Source organism: Heterodontus francisci, chromosome 17, assembly GCF_036365525.1.
Source record: "Heterodontus francisci isolate sHetFra1 chromosome 17, sHetFra1.hap1, whole genome shotgun sequence".
In the NCBI taxonomy this organism is placed as follows: Eukaryota; Metazoa; Chordata; class Chondrichthyes; order Heterodontiformes; family Heterodontidae; genus Heterodontus; species Heterodontus francisci.
In genome coordinates this window covers 39183519-39204055 of record NC_090387.1, presented here as the reverse complement: position 1 = coordinate 39204055, position 20537 = coordinate 39183519, and the positions used below count along the sequence as shown (strand labels likewise).

General features: G+C 42.7%; 1 protein-coding gene across 1 annotated transcript in view; it reads right to left on the bottom strand.

The window, feature by feature from the left end:
* zcchc14 (zinc finger, CCHC domain containing 14) overlaps positions 1-20537 on the bottom strand; it is a 195899-nt gene that overhangs the window by 48451 nt on the left and 126911 nt on the right. The window contains exons 9-10 of the mRNA XM_068049302.1: positions 10804-10895; positions 6931-7058 (exon numbers count right to left, since the gene is read on the bottom strand). Coding sequence (XP_067905403.1) covers positions 6931-7058; positions 10804-10895 — 220 coding nt within the window. The remainder of the gene's footprint in view (positions 1-6930; positions 7059-10803; positions 10896-20537) is intronic.

Below are 20537 nucleotides of genomic sequence, written 5' to 3'. Positions count from 1 at the left end.
AACACTAAGTTCAACATTTTCAGACCGTAATTTCTGCCTCCATTTTGTTTTCATTTTCTTTGCAGGTTCAGTTTTATTCTCATTTTTCCCCTTGTTTTTGCTTTCGGGTGACATCGTTCATCAGTCTGCCATTCGCACCTTCTCTAGATCTATGTTTTGTTTCTTCAAGAGTCCCATTACCACTCCCTTGGATCTGCACCAAGTCTTTTGTCATTTAATCGCTCCTATCTTCCACCCTATCAGACCTTCCCTTTTGTTCTTTTTCCACCCTCCCCCCTTTCACTTGCTTAAAACCTATTACATTTCTAATTTTTTCCTGCTCTGATGAAAGGTCATCAACCCGAAATGCTAACTCTATTTCTCTCTCCACAAATGCTGCCTGACCTGCTGAGTATTTCCAGCATTTTCTGTTTTAATTTCAGATTTCCAGCATCCACAGGATTTTGCTTTTGTACGAAGAGTTAGGGTCTTGCTCAAATTAGAGAAGGGTTGGAAGCAGTATGCTTCTGGGATCAGTGCTGGGTCTACCTTTATTCTCTCTGTATTTATAGATGATTTGGGTTTGTGAATAGGGAACATTAACTAGAAATTTCCTGGATACTTAGAAGTAGGAGGTATAGCAAACAGTAAAGAACATTTTAAATGACCTCATGATGTCATAGACAGGCTAACATAAAGAGCAGACGTGTGGCAGATGAAATATAAATACTGCTGGTATTGTATTACTGCTCCATTGTTCTGAAATCAAAGACATAAATATTTTAAGAAGTACCACAACACTGATTGAGGCTGAAGTCATGATGCCTGTCCTGCTCATCAACAACTAATTTCTCAACAGACATGAGGTCCCTAATTTACATATTAAAGGGGCCTAATTTAGGTTTAGGTGCTCACCAAGGATTGGGTGCAGGCCATCCCACTACTATACCTGATGCTCAAGGGCTCTGCCGCGTAGTACCTTTCCACAATCACTGGTCCTTGCATCCCAGGGGGGCAGACTGCTTATGGACTTGTTCACAGTTTGTCTTTCTACCAAGACCATCCCAGTTAAAACCTGAATGAGGTGAGCCTGCTACGCTGATCTGAGTGGATCTAAAGGGGCGAACCTCACTAAAAATACACAGTTCAAGTCCTCAATGGCGGAACAGGCAGATGAATGAAGCATGTGTGCACATCAATGGCTGTAAAGGCGGATGAAGGCTGTAGTAGGATTGACACTCTCCAGTCATCAAGGCTTGCCATGCCATTGTGTAAAGATTGTCAACCCATCAAGCTTGTGCAGTTGTTGACTGTGCACTGACTTCCTCACTTTAAAACATGACATGCGCAGTCCTCTGCCAGAGATATCAAAAAGCCATATGGCGATGGATGAGTGTCATTGGAGTCAGGGCTGTGAACCTGGAGCTTTCAAGTCACAAATCTGCACATAGGCAGTAGATGCCTGATGGTCGCTGAGCTCTTGGATTTGGGACAGAAGTAGCTTCCCGGTAGCAGCATCCATGACTGAGCAACCCTCTGCTCAACCCACTTAAAGGGCTTGAAACTATGCTTCAAATATAGGCTGTCCAAAACTGTCCTGATGGTGAACTGCGCCCAGTGGGACCACCACCCTCGCAGTCAAAAACACACACAAGCAAAAGAAAGGCATGAATTTCTGTACTTGGAATGTTTGCACTATGGACAATCAAAGTAGTGAATGCCCTGAAAGGAGAACTGCCACAGTTTCTCGGGAGCTTGTGAGATGTTGCTGCTCTCAGTGAAACCTGACTCCCTGCAAAGGCCAGCTTAGAGAGGAAGGAGGAGGATACACTTTTTTCTACAAGGAGAAACCAGAGGATTGTTGTATCCAAAGATAAGCTTACAAAACTTCCAATTGGCATTAACGAATGGGTCATGGCCCTAAGCCTTCAACTTAGTGGCAACCAGTGGGCCACAAACATTAGTGATTAAGATCCCACTCTCGATTCTACTGCCAAAACCAAAGAGCTCTTTTATGCAGATCTGGATTCTTTACTGGCAGCCATCTCAAAACAAGACAATGATTCTAAAGGAAGATCTTAATGCCAGAGTCGGACGGAACTACACTGCCTGGAAGGGCACCATCGGGGAAGAAGTGGGGAAATCAAAAGTCAACGGTCTCCTCCTCCTCACCAAGTGCACTGAGCATGGGCTCACTGTCACAAACAAACTCTTCCATCAGATAAGTACAAGACAATGTGGAAACATTCTCGATCCAAGCACTGGCACTTCCTGGACTACATCATTGACTGAATCTGGGATAGGAAGGATGTGCACATCACCCAAGTCATGCAGGGTGTAAATGACTACTGGACAGACCACTGACTTGTACACTCCACCATGAGCATATGCCTGGCATCCAGATACCAAAGATCCTCAAAGAAATCCAGGAGAAGATTTAACATCCATACTCCCCAGGATATAAAAACCAGAGAACTATTCCATGTTGAACTTTCTTCCCGTCTTGATCTCACAGGCTCCAATGATGCCAGTATGAAAGGGCTTTGGAACAAAATCAAATCTATGATTCAAGAGACATGTACCCAGATCATCGTGTTTGAATCTTGCAGTCACCAAGACTGGTTCAATGAGAATGATAAAGAAATATGGAAACTTCTCAATTGGAAACGCCAAACCTTCTTTATATGTCAAAATCAGCCTACATCACAGCAGAAACGAGACGAATATTTACTACTCAAATCTGAAGCTCAGAGAATGATTGGTGTCATCAAGAATAAGTAGTGGGTAGAGAAGGCCAATGAAGTTCAACACTACGCAAACTGGCATGATATGCACAGCTTCTTCCAGGCCACCAAGACGATCTATGGCCCAAAAACAAATGGTCCAGCCCCACTCTGAGCTGAAGATGACAATACTCTTCTCAAAGACGTTTCAGCCATGCGAGACCACTGGAAGGAGCACTACTGAACCTTCTCAATCGGGAGTTTGCAGTATTGGACAAACATCAAAATAATCCTGCAACAGCTTGAAAGATCAAATTTAGGTATGCTGCTAACACTTGCTCAGATAGTAAAGGGTATCCAAGAGATGAAGAACAATACAGCGTGTAGTATGGACAATATTCCTGCAGAGATATATAAAGCTGGTGGTCATGACCTCTTGCTCAAACTCTCAGACCTTTTTTAAAAATCTGGGAAGAAGAGGTACTACCTATTGACTTCTGCAATGGCACCTTTGTCTCACTTTTCAAGAGGGTGACAAATCTATTTGTGGGAGGCATATCCCTTCCGTCCACTGTCGGGAAGATTCTCACACAAATCCTCCTGAATTGCATGCTACTCGGCAGCAAAGACATCCTTCCAGAGACCCAATGTGGTTTCCGGCTATCAAGGGGAACCACAGACATGATCTTAGTCGCTTGACGATTTCAAGAAAAATGTCTGGAACAACGCAAAGAGCTCTACATGGCCCTTATTGATCTGTCAAAGGCATTTGACTCTATCAACCACAAAGCCCTTCGGAAAGTTCTCCAGGAGCTTGGATGTCCAGCAAAATTTGTTGCTATTCTGCAACTTCTGCATGACGATATGACAGCAACCGTCCTTTGCAACGGATTGGAGACTGAGCCCTTTTGTATCCAGATAGGCTTCAAACAAGACTGTGTGATTGCGCCTACCCTCTTCACTACTTACATCAGCCTGGTTAAGGATCTCATTCGTGACCAACTTCTACAAGGGGTCATGATTGAATTTGTACTTCCACAGGAAGCTTTTCAACCTCAACAGGCTGAGAACTAAGACTAAGGTGACCCTTCAGCATATCCATGACTTACAATATGCGGACAACTATGCAGTTGTGGCCCACACTACAAGTGACATTCAGACTACCCTTAACCTCTTCAACTCCGCATACAAAATGGTTGGCCTCTTACTCAACATGAGCAACACCAAAATCCTCCACCAGCCCATACAAGCATATACACCTCCAGCTATCGATGTTGATGGGGTAACTTTAGAAGTCGTTGAACACTTCTCATAACACAGCAGCTGCCTTTCTCAAAAGGTCCCCATCAAAGTGGAGATCCAGCACAGAATCAGCTCTGCTAGCATAGCCTTCGAAAAATTGCACAACTGGGTCTTTGACAACACAGATCTCCAAAAGAGGACAAAGGCTTTAATTTACAATGCTGTTGTTGTCAGGACCCTTTTATATGGCAGTGAGACGTGGGTCAACAAAAAGCATCTCTGGGAACTGGAGAATTTCCACCAGTGGTATCTCCGCAGGATACTCAAAGTCAAGGGGGAAGATGTGAACAAACTCCTGCATTCTCACTGAAGCCAATTCCTCCATCATTGCAATCACAATTATGCAAAATCAGCTCCGCTTGTCTGGAGATTGCATCGGTATACCAAGTAATCGGATTCCAAAGCAGATCGTCTTCTCAACTTTAGGATGGCACCCGATCCCAAGGAGGACAGAGAAAACGTTTTTAGGACACTCTGAAGGTCTCATTGAGAAGGGGACAAACTGACATCGATGGGTGGGAGGAACATGCCACAAATCATACCATGTGCCAGAGCTTCATCCAACAAGCCGCAACACTGTTGGAAACTGACTGCATAAACTCTGCTGTGGAGAAGCGATGAAAACGGAAGGAGAGCAGAACCCTGGCTTGAGAGCCCACCCTTCCTCAGGTCAACTCTTGTCCTCTCTGCCCAAAGACCTGTGGTTCCATATTGGCCTGCTGAATCACCTGAGGTCACACAAATCATGAAGCCTGGGAGGATACATTCTCGTTTTGAGGGACTGACAACAAAAAACAAATACCCATGTATACAAAGAACAAAGAACAGTACAGCACAGGAACAGGCCATTCGGCTCTCCAAGCCTGCGCCGATCTTGATGCCTGCCTAAACTAAAACCTTCTGCACTTTCGGGGTCCGTATCCCTCTATTCCCATCCTATTCATGTATTTGTCAAGATGCCTCTTAAACGTCTCTATGGTACCTGCTTCCACCACCTCCCCTGGCAACAAGTTCCAGGCACTCACCACCCTCTGTGTAAAGAACTTGCCTCGCACATCCCCTCTAAACTTTGCCCCTCTCACCTTAAACCTATGTCCCCTAGTAAATGACTCTTCCACCATGGGAAAAAGCTTCTGACTATCCACTCTGTCCATGCCGCTTATAACTTTGTAAACCTCTATCATGTCGCCCCTCCAGTGAAAACAATCCGAGTTTATCCAACCTCTCCTCATTGCTAATGCCCTCCAGACCAGGCAACATCCTGGTAAACCTATTCTGTACCCTCTCCAAAGCCTCCACGTCCTTCTGGTAGTGTGGCGACCAGAATTGCACGCAATATTCTAAGTGTGGCCTAACTAAAGTTCTGTACAGCTGCAGCATAACTTGCCTATTTTTATACTCTATGCCCCGACCGATGAAGGCAAGCATGCCCTATGCCTTCTTGACTACCTTATCCACCTGCGTTGCCACTTTCAGTGACCTGTGGATCCGTACGCCCAGATCTCTTTGCCTGTCAATACTCCTAAGGGTTCTGCCATTTACTGTATACTTCCCACCTGCGTTAGACCTTCCAAAATGCATTACCTCACATTTGTCTGAATTAAACTCCATCTGCCATTTCTCCGCCCAAGTCTCCAACCGATCTATATCCTGCTGTATCCTCTGACAATCCTTATCACTGTCCGCAACTCCACCAACCTTTGTGTTGTCCGCAAACTTACTAATCAGACCAGCTACATTTTCCTCCAAATCATTTATATATACTACAAATAGCAAAGGTCCCAACACTGATCCCTGCGGAACACCACTAGTCACATCCCTCCATTCAAAAAAGCACCCTTCCACTGCTACCCTCTGTCTTCTATGACAGAGCCAGTTCTGTATCCATCTTGCCAACTCCCCTCTGATCCCATGTGACTTCACCTTTTGTATCAGTCTGCCATGAGGGACCTTGTCAAAGGCTTTACTGAAGTCCATATAGATAACGTCCACTGCCCTTCCTTCATCAATCATCTTTGTCACTTCCTCAAAAAACTCAATCAAATTAGTGAGACACGACCTCCCCTTCACAAAACCATGCTGCCTCTCGCTAATAAGTTCATTTGTTTCCAAATGGGAGTAAATCCTGTCCCGAAGAATCCTCTCTAATAATTTCCCTACCACTGACGTAAGGCTCACCGGCCTATAATTTCCTGGATTATCCTTGCCACCCTTCTTAAACAAAGGAACGACATTGGCTATTCTCCAGTCCTCTGGGACCTCACCTGTAGCCAATGAGGATGCAAAGATTTCTGTCAAGGCCCCAGCAATTTCTTCTCTTGCCTCCCTCAGTATTCTGGGGACGATCCCATCAGGCCCTGGGGACTTATCTACCTTAATGCTTTGAAAGACACCCAACACCTCCTCCTTTTTGATAATGAGATGACTGAGACTATCTACACTCCCTTCCCTATGCTCCTCATCCACCAAGTCCTTCTCCTTGGTGAATACGGATGCAAAGTACTCATTTAGTACCTCGCCCATTTGCTCTGGCTCCCCACATAGATTCCCTTCTCTGTCCTTGAGTGGGCCAACCCTTTCCCTGGTTACCCTCTTGCTCTTTATATAAGTATAAAAAGCCTTGGGATTTTCCTTAATCCTATTTGCCAATGACTTCTCATAACCCCTTTTAGCCCTCCTGACTCCTTGCTTAAGTTCCTTCCTACTGTCTTTATATTCCTCAAGGGATTCGTCCTATTTCTACCCCGGAGTGTCATTCAACCACAGTTTATTCCTTCCTGAAACAGGATGATCTAGCAAGCATATAGAACCTGATGAAATACAAAGCACTTAATGCAGAAGACGTCCATCCAAAGGATTTTTCTTTTGTTAATGGAATATATATTTTGAAACATAAATACTTGATTATGACATTTTTGGTAATTACCTGCAGTAGGTATGCAGCGGATCGAGTGAATAGGACCAAAATGACTTGTTGGCGTAACCCGTGCAATTCCAGCACTGGAAACAGGTGACTGACCCATACTGTTGATATTTCTTTTCTCAGACTTCTCTCTGTGGATCACAGAAAAGTTAACTTCTGAATGGAAAAAGTGTGATGACCAAAAAGTTCAAAATTTCTAGTTTAGTTTAGTTTCAAATTAGGCACTTGCTTGTCTGCATTGGTTGAGCGAAGTTTATATTTCATTTTATGCTGCTCTTTTACCATGCACATCTCCCATGCTGAAAAGCTGGGCAGAAGGAACATATTCTTTTAGCATGTTTCCTGCACTGCTGCTGTTGGCAGCCCTAAAATTCAGCAGCAGCTCAGACAAGTAAGTGAAGCAGTACTGCTGTCACTGGAGGGCTCTGGTTCCACCAAAAGAGGTTGAGCTTAAATTTGTACAATGGCGGATCCCCAGACCGGGATCCAAAGGCATTGGAGTGCCAGCCACCAGCACAATATCGCTCTGAGACAGACGTGGGAGCGCGATGGTAATCAATTCATTTACTTACATTAATTAACATATTTAAATTAGGCTCCCATTCGTCAAATGGCGGGGGGGCCGCCACGAGGCCTTGCCACCGCTGGCAATATGGGCCCGGGTCTTCCCAGCGTCAAGGTCAGTGGCGGGCCTCTCCTGCAGGCATTATCCAGCACCATCCCCCCCGTTGTTTCCATGGGGCAATTCAGAGGCACATTTCCCCCAGGACAATATGGACAAAAATGCCCTTGCCAGAGGTAAAAGTGCCTTTACAGACCAATGAAGTGGTTTTCCATTTGCTGACTGTACAGACATTCCCCATATATTGTGGAAGATAAGGCTACCAGAAATAAAGATGGAAATTTAACCCCCAAGAACTGGTAGGTTTGGGTCAGATGCCATGTAAAAAATCTGAAAACTTTAAAGGGGGTGGGACTGGGGGCAGGGAACAACCTTTTCATAGAAGGCAGGTTGGTGATTTCAATATGATAATGTGCATCAGAATTAGCCATTATTTTAAACTTAACTCTGGTTGGCCGGGTTTCTGGGGCCTCAGGAAACCCATCAGCTTAAGGGAGATGAGGACTGCTGGATCTAGGAGGTGTCTTTCCACTTGCTTGCTGAATCCAGATATCTGTTTCACTGACCCTCTGCGATCACATCCTCCGCGATCACATCCTCTCTGACATCCAACCCACCCGAGGTTGTTCCGATCTCTCTCTCCCCTGCCACCCTCGAGGCACTTCTGACCTCCTCCGACACCAACCTATCCAATCTGATCGTACTCCCCGGCCCCCAATCTTTTCCCCCCTCCCCCTGCATAAAGCCTCTGATCTTTTCCATCATCAGACCTTTGGATCACCTCCACTGCGTGCCCACCCCCACATCCCACCCTCAAATGCTTCTGAAGCCTCCCTTCCTCTTCTCTGCTCACTGGCTGCAGCCTGGTGCCAAAGGCCTACCTGCCCTCAAGTCAGCCAGCCAGGCTCTCAATCTGGCTAGCTGCGGTCAGGAAACAAGCACAAAACATTAATCATGTCCAGCGTTAAATTTGGCAGGACTCAAGAGAAACCAAAACAGCCTCAAAACAGCACTCTTGCTCCCTCTGCCACTGAGCTAATATCTGGGCAAAGTCACAAATCATGACTTAAAAACAACTGCTCATGTGCTTACACGTGCAGTTTTTCTGCCATCTGAACATCTGTGGAATCTACCCTGGAAATAAAAATGCTTGTGCAGGTTTCACATCAATGAGGCTTGGAGTTAATGTGGTTAACATTAAAAACACCATCAGACATGCCATACTGTAACTGCTTACATCAAAAACCAGACTGGGATAATTCACTCACTGATTTTCTTTTCTTACTCTGAGGAAGAACCCAGCATCTGCTGGGATTCTCGCAACTCAATTTAGATCAGAGACTCATACTGCAGCGAAATGCATACCTGAATTAAAGGCCTGTTACCCGACCTGAATCCAACGGGACCCGATGACATGTGTAAAGGGTAAAGGGAACATTCCGGTGGTCGGGTTGGGCTCGGGTTGCGTCGGGCGCAGGAAAAAATGGAGGGACTTGGGCTGGGTGGGGCTCGGGTCTGATGCGGTTCTGTCGGGTTCGGGTCAGGTTTTTTGCCCCCTGACCTGAACAGGTCTTTAACCCGAATCCCTGGTTTACCAATTCACTATGCAACAGAATGGTGTACCAAGCTAATGAGCCACCAGGTAATTGTTTTTATAATAACTTCACATTTTCAATTGCTAATTTTGGGACAACACACCACAAAAATCTTGGAATGTCCACTAGAGGATGGCTGTAACACAACTTCAATGACAATAATTTCATCTTATTACAGGGCAGAAGACCTGAAAATTCTATACTAGATTGCTGCTCTTAATTTTACGATATTGGACAACATATCAAAGAACATAAATCTGAATATGATTTAAACTGCCCATTTCAGATGTGTTTCCTGCTTATTTTCTAACCAGGATTACTTGGACTTGAACATTTAAAAAAATTACTGGCTGTTTTTAAACCTTTTGCAACATCAGGATGACAATCCTCTGCTGCATTAAAGGGTGTCCTGACTTATGATAAGATGGTAAGTCTTGTAACTTTAGAAACAGGTCATGTTTTCAGACATAATATATCCTGAAAGTTATGGGACTTGGGTTCCTCCAAATTATTGTGAACCTCTGTCTACATTGTATGACAGCACGTCCCAATGCAATAGCAAGACAGCGTGATAAAAACTTCCAACCCAAAATAAAAATGCTTGTATAAAATATTTTGTCAATTTTTACAGCGTGCACACATCACTTCATACTCATAAGTATATTCAACACGTATATTCAGAAATCAAGTGAAAAATAAAATGTGACTACTTCTCACATGGTCACGAATGTTTCTTACAAATTTGTAAAGAAAAAAGAATGCTCAATTTTTATTGTTTTGTAAGAGTTGGGGAATCAAGTTCTATGCATGCATTACAATGTTGTCCCTAAGGAGGGAACAAAGATTCTAAAATCAGGTATTGGAAGGGAAAACAGTTTATCTTAGCAAATCAAAATTAAATTGAGAATAGTTTTCTTGGGCCATGATTTTGGTTAACATTATAAAATCTACTCCCGAATCTTTTAAAATATAGCAGACCAGACAATTTTACCCCAGTACTTATATTATTCAAAAAGTGACTACCTTACAAATGGCTGAGGTTAATCTGCTAAAAACCCAATACCCACCTTCCTCGAAGAATTCTGTTTAAACTCAATTTAAAATAAAAACTCTCTCTCTACATTTTAACAATTTTGTTCTTTATTGTACATCCCAATTCTATAAATATATACATGCCACTTCCTAGCCAAGGCTGGCAGCGAGGTAATCTTCTTCCCAACCGATAAAGCCTCATTTACTAAAAATCTAGCAGATGTGCTTACACGCCCTCTTCTATTTCTCTATCCACTGTACTAGAGAGATGCCATGTGACACTTTGCCTCTCTTTACCTGAACAAACTTACTGAGAATTGCTAGGTAAATGCTTACGTTCATTTGTTTCGGCACTCTAATATGCTACAAGAATAAAAAAAGATTCAACCAAATTTAAAAAAAAATCAGTAATAATGTCCTCAAGAACAGCGATAAAAATTAAACTAATATTTTATACGAACAAAATACAGTTCAAGATCACCATATCTCAAATGAAATAGGAATGATTTCTACATTGCCAAACTGTCAGCATAATTAATTGATCTGAGAGTTGCGAGTTTATGGTTATACACATTATCCATACATTAAATTCACATTCTTATCAAATCAATTTTTTAAAAAACCTACTTTTCAAGTTCTAACTGCATCTTCAGCTTTTTCTTCGCTCCTAATGTGAGTGTTTCAAACTTGTTCAGATCTTCTTCAGTAAGACTGAGGAACTACAAAAAAACTCAGCTATTAACTTTAATTGAAATACAAGATTAAAATACAATGTAATTGTTAACTACCATTTAACAGGTCAAAGTTGTGGTAATAAATAGTGCATTATTAAATTGTTACAAAAGGCTACTTACCATAAAGGTTTAAAAAAAAATCAGCTTCAGAGACTAGTTGCATTTTTTTTTTAAGGAACACTGAAGTACACAGCTTTGCACTGTTTTTAGAAGTGATTTTTAAATACATTGGCTATGCCCTGATTATCTACCTCGTTCTTCAAGGTTCAATTTCCACATATAAATAACATACTTTGCTGTCAACTCACAGGGGAAAGGACTTCTAAAAACTCTTTCTTTTGAACAAACTCACACCGTGTGCAGTCAGAATATTTTCCTCATTCAAGTGCAAGTGAAGTATCATACTAGACTGTCGTCTAGTTCTCTAAACTAGAGGATCCAGCAACAGCAAGAGCAGGCCATTGCCTGTGAGAAAGAGAAATGAGAGAAAGGCTGAGAGGGACTCTCATTCAAAAATTGAAGACTACTTTCAGTAATCTAACAGGAATTCTAATTTTCTCAAACCCCACATACAAACATAATCATTCTCAGGGTCTGTAGGTTCTAACTGATTTATCCTCAAAGGCAGAATTTTGAAACTGTACTTCTATTGACCAATTATGTTGAAAATAAAAATTAAAAGCTAAAACAAATATTCTCACCAGGAGCTCAAAATAAAACAGTCTGTTTTTAAAAATCCCAATTGTACCAGAAATTCTTCATGCTCTTATTTCCTTTTTCTGGGTCAATGGCATGCCATTGTCGCGCCCTTTGAGGTGGGTACAGAGGCGGGGGGCGCCGTTCCCGATGTTGCCCGGGCTCCCTGCCATTTTATTTGGAGTGGGGAAGGTCGAGGGCGACCATCCTATCCCACCTCAATTTTGGAGGCGGTTTCCTCCTCCACCTCAATCTTGCTGATGGCAGAACAGCCCACTGCCGTGGTGAGATGCCACAAGGTAAAGCCGGACGGCCTCCTAGCGGGAACAGGGGGGTTCCTCCTTTGGGGGAAATCCAGGGCCCCCAGAGGCCCCCCTCTCCCACCGTGGCAGCAAATACCCACCCATCCCATTGCCAGGGCTACCTGCAGTACTGGCAGTGGCCACTGCTCCCAGTAGCACTGCTGGCCCTCTGACTGGCCAGAAGCTCTGGAGGACAGCATCCCCGATGGTAGGCAGTTAATTGGCGTTAAATAGCTACAGGGTCTGATGGAGGGCCAAGGCAGGTTCTCCCTCCGCCTTCTGGCGTGCTGCCGAGACCCCTGTCGCTGGAATAGAATTGGGCCCTTTATCTTGCTTTTATGCTGATTTTAATTGGACTAAAACAGAGATCTGAAATACCTAATATACGAAATCAAGTAGAACGGCAAAGTCGCTAATAATTAACATGCCATCCAATCCAAAAGCGCCAAGAACCAGAAAGCCTAATGATATCAATAGGAATGTCAAAGCAGAATTTAAAAAAACAATGAAAGAAGCAGATTTTCAGACCACCTTAAAGCACAGCTATGTCAAGGCAGTTACTCCAATGACCCATCAAGGTAGTAACCCCCCTCAATGAAAGCACATATATTGCCCCCTCTGTGCCTTTGCACAAATAGAATCAACTTTTAACTTTCTTTAATGGGAATCTTGTTTGCAGTTCTGCAAAATAGCCACTGGATTTGGGCAACTCAGCAGTAGGAGCAGCTTCTTTAGATCAACAGGATTTATAGATCAGTGTTCTATATTGCCTAGCAGGGAGTGATATGAGGAAATACACTCCACTATCTATATTTGTTACCCTCTCCTTAATAACTGGTTTATATTTGCTTGTTATATGCTGACCACACTTAGAAGACAATTTGCAAATCCACATGGGGTTTATAAAGAGCTTCAGGAGCTCCCCTTCTATACATCTGTGTCCTCTACCTCCTCATCTTAACGGTGGAATCTCACGAATTCCATGTATACGCCAAGGGGCATTAACATCTTAATTACAAGAAAACAATTTAAAATCCATTTTGTTACCACACAACTGTCTAACCCTATTTGTTAGAAGAGCACCAGTTCCAGTGGTGACATTTTTTCTCCATTTCTTTTGAAATGATTCATCAGGATATGTCAGCCATTCACAAAGTAAAGATCAAGAGCAGAAGAGAGAAAAAAAATCAAACATATGTGCAGCCAGCCACAGCAAACTACTACAACTGAACCCTGAATTTCATTCATAGCTCGAGATGCCTGCACCTTTGGACAACCTACCTTCTAGAATGAACAGGGAGATCAGATGGTCAGAGACATTTAGAAGGGAAAAATATTCCCAGTACTCCTGTAAAAAGACATGTATGTGAAACCTAGCAAGAGTGTGCTGAGTGTGTACAGTATATGGATTGTAAGTTTGACCAAAGCTGACATTTCAGATCACACAGGATTAGTCCAAAATGTTCCTTAATGAAGCATTCAATTAAGAGATTATTCCAGTGCTGGCACACATCAATATGATCCAGATTGTTCAGACAGGTAGTGGACAGTGCTGTGATTCAGAGATTATTCTGGGGAATGTGTCGAATCATTTCCATTGGATCACCCAAGGAACTAGAACAAGCAGAAGGGAACTGTAGTATCTTTGTGTCTAGTCTAGTGGTTCTCAAGAGTTTGGAAAAGAATGACTCACAGGAAAAGATCATAGCTGAATACGATGTGTGAAGAGGCCATCATATCAGACTTGAAGAGAAAATAAAGTAAAATGTACAAATAGTGACAATTTTACTGCACTAGGAAGCTGTAGGCACTGTATCAAATGCAAATCTAGGCAAGGTACATTTTTTATGTACTCAATAGTGGCTCCTGCCTACAGGAGAATATAATGGACCTCAATAAACTATTGAATACAGGTGCAAAATTTACAGTAAGCTCAGGATGACTGGACAGTGGGGAAAAGCACCATGGTAAAACAGAACTGACTATCTGTAGGGAGAAACTGATTCAAACATTATGTGTTCCTTTAGTGAGAAATTCAAGAAAATAACTTATAGAAAACCTGACCCAGAATGTATATAGCTGTGATGAAATGAAAAGTTGGGGTGCTTCCAAATTTTAAGAGCATCAAGTGGGGGTCCTGGTCGCTTGGCTTGCTTGCCTTCTGTTCTGACCAATTTTCCCTCTTGCTATCCTGAAAACTTTTACTGTTTACAGATGCCCTTCCCCATGAAAATAAATCTTGATCTTAACCCTGTCCACACACATGGACTTCCATCAGAAATAGCCGGAGAATAACTACTAACCATAACCTTGGCCAGTTTTCTTTTTCCTATCTTAAGTTCACAAGAGGTGAACTGTAGCATTCCTACAACTTCCCTGGCTGAGATCAGATAACTCAGTAATGACTTGGAGTTTGGGTTCTGGGATGTTTCTAATCTGTGTGGCTCAACTATGCACTGGATAATCTTGTTCAACTATCAAAAAAGTGTATATTCACTTTAAAAAATAGCATCAAGTTCCCAGTTCAAAAAGTGCAAATTCTGAAGATGATACATCAATAACTCTTCTCTTTCCACAGATGCTGCCAGACCTGCTGAGTGGTTCCAGCATTTCTTGTTTTTATTTCAGATTTCCAGCATCCGCAGTATTTTGCTTTTATTTATGAATCATTTGGCAATGTTTTAGTCTTTGAAAATGACCCTTTGATGAGGTATGGACAAACTCCACACCCTAAATTATGCCTCAGGGGAATGTAACACATTGGTGATAAAAGTTACTGGAGAAGAATCTTTAAAATATTTATAATACTTAAAGAGTGGTGCAAACATAGACCAAATCAAAGATTAAATTCAACTCGCACTCTTGGGAGATGTAGCGCTATTAAATACTCTGGTCATGCAGTTTAACCTAAAATGGCCTAATCTGTTTGGTATGGACTGAAGTCAAGACAACAGCACGACAAACAAGTTGTGACCACCAACTGGATGAGGATTAGAAGATGAGAAAAAAGATAAAAATGAGGAAGATGAAGGGAAAGAGCAAAGAAATAATTTTTCATTTGAAAGTAAATAGTACCATGAGAAAGAAAAAAAATGGGTTTGTTCTACAGGTGTTAAACAGCACAGAGAACAGATGAAGATAATGCAACCTCATGGGGTTATAGTAAGAAAAGTTCTTAAGAAATATAATCTCTTGATTTTCTCACTGTAAGGTACAAGGAAGGTAAAATTAATACCAAGTAATTATTCGCTCGATAGGGAAGGGAAGGATTTTGCTCATCCCTATTCTGCATGTAGTAAAGGAGGGGTTCTCAATCTGCGAGAAGATTTCAGGGATCCACAAAGTGGTTTGTCCTTTTAGTAGTCTCTCCAGAGTTGTTTTTGCTCATCAGTAGTCTCCCCTGTGTTTTGAGATGATTGAATAATCTCAGATACAATGGCTGTGCATGCGCAGGCTCTCATTGTTGGATACCATTTGCAATGTAGTTGGACGAGTTCCTCTGTGTATCACAGGCTTCTACAGATTTAAGTTTCTTTTTGATTGCTTTTGCATTCATAGATATAGCCCACTCACTCACTGCTTTTAACTATTAAAATAGAGGGAGTTAGAACTTAAAACCTGATGAGAACAGGAAAAAAGTCAGCGAGTTAATTCTGGCTGCGTGGACTGAGGTAGCAAGTCCTCCTTTCAACCTTTTCTTTCCCCTCATGCAGAATCATACTGTGTAGGTTAGAAGCCAGCCATGCAGCTGAGAGACCACCTTTGTCCCCTCATTTAACTGGTGGTTGAGATGGGGAGGAGACTGCCATTAATGGAGAGTGCCTTCGCGGGAGGTGCAAGGGGAGTCGCGGAAATAAAAAAGACTTGCCAGTCTCTGGGCCTGCAGCAAGGCCGTAGCCTGTGTTACAAGAGAAAACAGAGGCTTTGAAACCAATTATATTATAATTGTCACCCTAGCTCAGATCTGGCAAATCAGCAAAGGCCAGGGATCAAATGCAAGCACCATCCTGTTCTGCATGGTTCAGAACCACACTGAAAAGTACATCTATCGACCGCGTCCATGGAGAGAGTATGTGTGCCACATGGTCCTGAGGAGGTGGGGGGTGGGGGGGGGGGGGGGTGTGGAGGTGCAGTGATGGATGGTGGAAAGAAAGACAATTGCCAGTGCCTGGGCCTGCAGCGACTGTAATAATTGGGATCCAGTACGATTCTCTCCTCCAACGTCTTCAGCTTGAGTTAATAAAATAGCTGAAGGCATTGGCATGGTTTTCTTCATGACTCAGACTTGAAGCTTTATTTTCATAGCCATGTGCTTCTCTGACGAATGGATAGGCCTAGACTGGGTGCTTGAGATCTGGGAGTCGACCGTTGGGTGGGGAGGAAGCAAGAGGCAGGGTTGCCTTTGTCGCTAAAGGATTTATGCAATGAGGTCAGGTAGGTAAAGTCGCTAGGGGCTCTGTTTATTTCTCCATTTCTCTCATGTGTCATCCACCATTACTGGTATAGTTAAGTTGAGTCGCTGGTTTTCACCTCTGAGTTTGGGTTTGATATTGAAATAAGAGGGAAGTTCGGTTTCCGAAATGGAGGATGTGAACCTGGAACTTTAGTCCAGTGAAACCGAGTGTGCACAGAACGAGCCTGGAGCACTGCACTTGTTGCTCCTGGCTCATTTCCTATTGAGCCAATAGTTGATAGGGTGTAGTAGGCCTTGGGTAATAAATGGGCACATAATGTAAAATTAGGACTTAATTTATTCTTTGCACAAAGTGCCATTTCAGCAAGAGCACAAAATGCACACAATAAATTCAAGATATGGATACATTTTTAATGCAACTTTCAGCTTCAAAACTAGAAAACCTATAGAGTGACAATACAGAACTTCCTTCATCTAAAGACTGAAGAACTCTTTGGTGTTGAAGGTGTGAGTAAAAAAAATAAAGCCATCATTAGCCCAGCAAAATTAAAAAAATACAAAGAACAGAGAATTTTGGTTTTATTTATACTGGAAATGGCAATATACCTCAACATCAGTGTGTAGATTGTGCACAACTATTGTCCAATGAATCTTTGAAACCCTCCGAATTACAGAGACTTAATTACCAAGCATCAACTATGTAAGGTCAAGCAACATTCATTTTTTTGAGCAAAAGGCTAAGGAACTGGTCAGCACGAAAGCGGTAATGAAATCCACAACTACTGTTGATAAAAAGCTTGCAGTCTCATTCTCCATCTGATGCAGAAAATTGCGAAAGCAAAAAAAAAAATTCCAGATGATTTCTGAGGAGTTGATAATGGCATGTGCCATTGAAATCATAAGAACATAATAACTAGGAGCAGGAGTAGGCAATTCAGCCCCTCGAGCCTGCTCCGCCATTCAATACGATCATGGCTGATCTCATCTCGGCCTCAACTCCACTTTCCTGCCTGTTCTCCATAACCCTTCAACACATTACTAATTAAAAATCTGTCTAACTCCTCCTTACATTTACTCAATGTCCTGGCATCCACCGCACTCTGGGGTAGTGAATTCTACAGACTCACGACCCTTTGAGAGAAGTAATTTCTCCTCATCTCTGTTTTATATCTGCTACCCCTTATCCTAAAACTATGACCTCTCATTCTAGATCGCCCCACAAGAGGAAACATCCTCTCTACGTCTACTTTGTCAATCCCTTTTATCACCTTATATACCTCAATTAGATCTCCTCTCATTCTTCTAAACTCGAGAGAGTAAAGGCCTAAACTGCTCAATCTCCCTTCATAAGACAAACCCCTCATCCCTGGAATCAATCTAGTGAACCTCCTCTGAACTGCCTCCAAGGCAACTACATCCCTCCTCAAGTAAAAACTGTACGTAATACTCCAGGTGCGATCTCACTAATACCTTGTACAGTTGCAGCAACACTTCCCTACTTTGATATTCTCTTCCTTTAGCAATAAATGCCAAAATTCCATTTGCCTTCCTTATTACCTGCTGTACCTGCATACTAGCTTTCTACAATTCATGCACGAGAACACCCAGACCCCTCTGCACCAAATCACTCTGAAGTTTCTCTCCATTTAGATAATAATTTGCCTTTCTATTCTTCCGACCAAAACGGATAACTTCACACTTATTAACGTTAAACTCCATCTGCCAAATTTTGGTCCATTCATCTAACCTATCCATATCCATTTGTAAATTTCTTATTTCTTTATTGCAACTTACTATATCACCTATTTTAGTGTCATCTGCAAATTTGGCTATAGTACCTTCTATCCCTGCATCCAAGTCATTAATATAGATTGTAAATAGTTGGAGCACAAGGACCAAATCTTGTAGCACCCCACTAGTTACATCATGCCAACCAGAAAAATACCCATTTATCCCAACTCTCTGTTTTCTGTTGGTTAGCCAATCCTCTATCCAAGCTAATAAATTGCCCCTAACCCCATGTGATCTTACCTTGTGTATTAACCTTTTGTGCAGCACCTTATCAAATACCTTCTGGAAGTCCAGATATACTACATCTACAGGATCTACAAGATCCCCATTATCCACTTTGCTTGTCATAAGGGAAATGTTTAGAAAGCAGAAGGCCAAGAAACTGGAAAAATACTAAGGTCAAATAACACAATTGACGATGGATTGATTTAACGTCAGAAGGCATAGTTTTGCAGTGCGTTGATCGATTGTGTGACAATGACTTTGCTGTACAACTTGATAAATTCACAAACATTTCTAAAATGTCCGATCTACTCGCCTATGTTCAGTTTATGTGGAATAAGGGGAAAAAAAGGCTTTTTGTTCTGCCAAGAGCTCAGGACACTAGAAAAATCAGGTGATATTGTCTACGTAATAAAATAAAAACTGGGGTTTTTCAAACATTCCTTGTTCCAGTCCTGCTCAGGTCCCCTCTCCCAACTCTTTTTCCGGTACATTGATGACTGTATCGGTGCCATTTCCTGCTCTCGCCCCGAACTGGAAAACCTCATCAACTTTGCTCACAATTTCCACCCTTCTCTCTCCTTTACATGGTCCATCTCCGACACTTCCCTTCCTCGACTTCTCTGTCTCCATCTCTGGCGATAGGCTGTCCACTAATATTCATTATAAGCCCACCGACTCCCACAGCTCCCTCGACGACACTTCCTCACACCCTGCTTCCTGGAAGGACTCCATTCCATTCTCCCAGTTTCTCACTCTCTGATGCATCTGTTCTGATGACGCAACCTTCCACAACAGCGCTTTTGACATGTCTCCCTTTTTCCTCAATTCCCCCATACTGTGGTTGACAGGGCCCTCAGCTGTGTCCGACCCATTTCCCGCACTTCTGCCCTCAGCAACCACATCCCCCCCACCCCCCCCCCTCCCTCCCAGAACCATGACAGGGTGCCCCTTATCCTCACTTTCCACCCACCAGCCTACACATCCAAAGGATCATCCTCGGCCATTTCCACCACCTCCAGCGTGATGCCACCATCAAATGCATCTTCCCCTCCCCTCCTCTGTCAGCATTCCGAAGGGCTTCAAGGGGATTTGGACAGACTTAGTGAGTGGGCAAGAACATGAAAGATGGAATATAAAGTTGAAAAATGTGAGGTTATCCACTTTGGTAGAAGGAACAGATGTGCAGTGTATTTCTTAAATGGTAAGAGATTAGAAAGTGTAGATGTACTAAGGGACCTGGGTGTCCTCATCAATAAGTCACTGAAAGCTAACATGCAGTTGCAGCAAGCAATCAGGAAGGCTAATGGTATGTTAGCTTTTATTGCAAGAGGATTTGAGTACAGGAGTTGTGAAGTCTTGCTTCAATTATATATAACCTTGGCTGAACCGCACCTGGATTACTGTGTGCAGTTTTAGTCCCCTTACCTTTGAAGGATATTAATGCCATAGAGGGAGTGCAACAAAGGTTCACCAGACTTGTTCCTGGGATGGCGGGACTATCCTATGAAGAGAGAATGGGGAAACTGGGCCTGTATTCTCTACAGTTTTGAAGAATGAAACCTACAAAATACTTAAAGGGATAGACAGGGTAGATTTAAGTCAGATGTTTCCCCCGGTTGGGGAGTCTAGAACCAGGTGACACAATTTCAAAATAAGGAGGAAGCCACTTAGGACGGAGATGAGGAGAAATTTCTTTATTCAGAGGGTTGTGAATATTTGGAATTCTCTATCCAGAGGGCCGTGGAAGCTCAGTCATTGACTATGTTTAAAGCAGAGATGAACAGATTTCTAAATACCAATGACATAAAGGGATATGGGGATAGTGTGGGGAAAAGGCATTAAAGGAGATGATCAGCCATGATCATACTGAATGGCAGAGCAGGCTCGATGGACTGAATGGCCTACTCATGTTCCTATGTTCCCTCCGCGATACCCTGGTCCACTCCTCCATTACTCCCCATACCTTGTCCCCTTCTCACGGCACCTTCCCATGCAATCGCCCTTTTACCTCTTCTCTCCTCACCATCCAAGGCCCTAAATGCTCTTTTCAGGTGAAGCAGCAATTTACTAGTACTTCTTTTAATTTAGTATACTGTATCCGCTGCTCACAATGCAGTCGCCACTACACTGGGGAGACCAAACCAAGATTGGGTAGAACACCTCCACTCAGTCTGCCAGCATGACCCCGAGCTTCCAGTT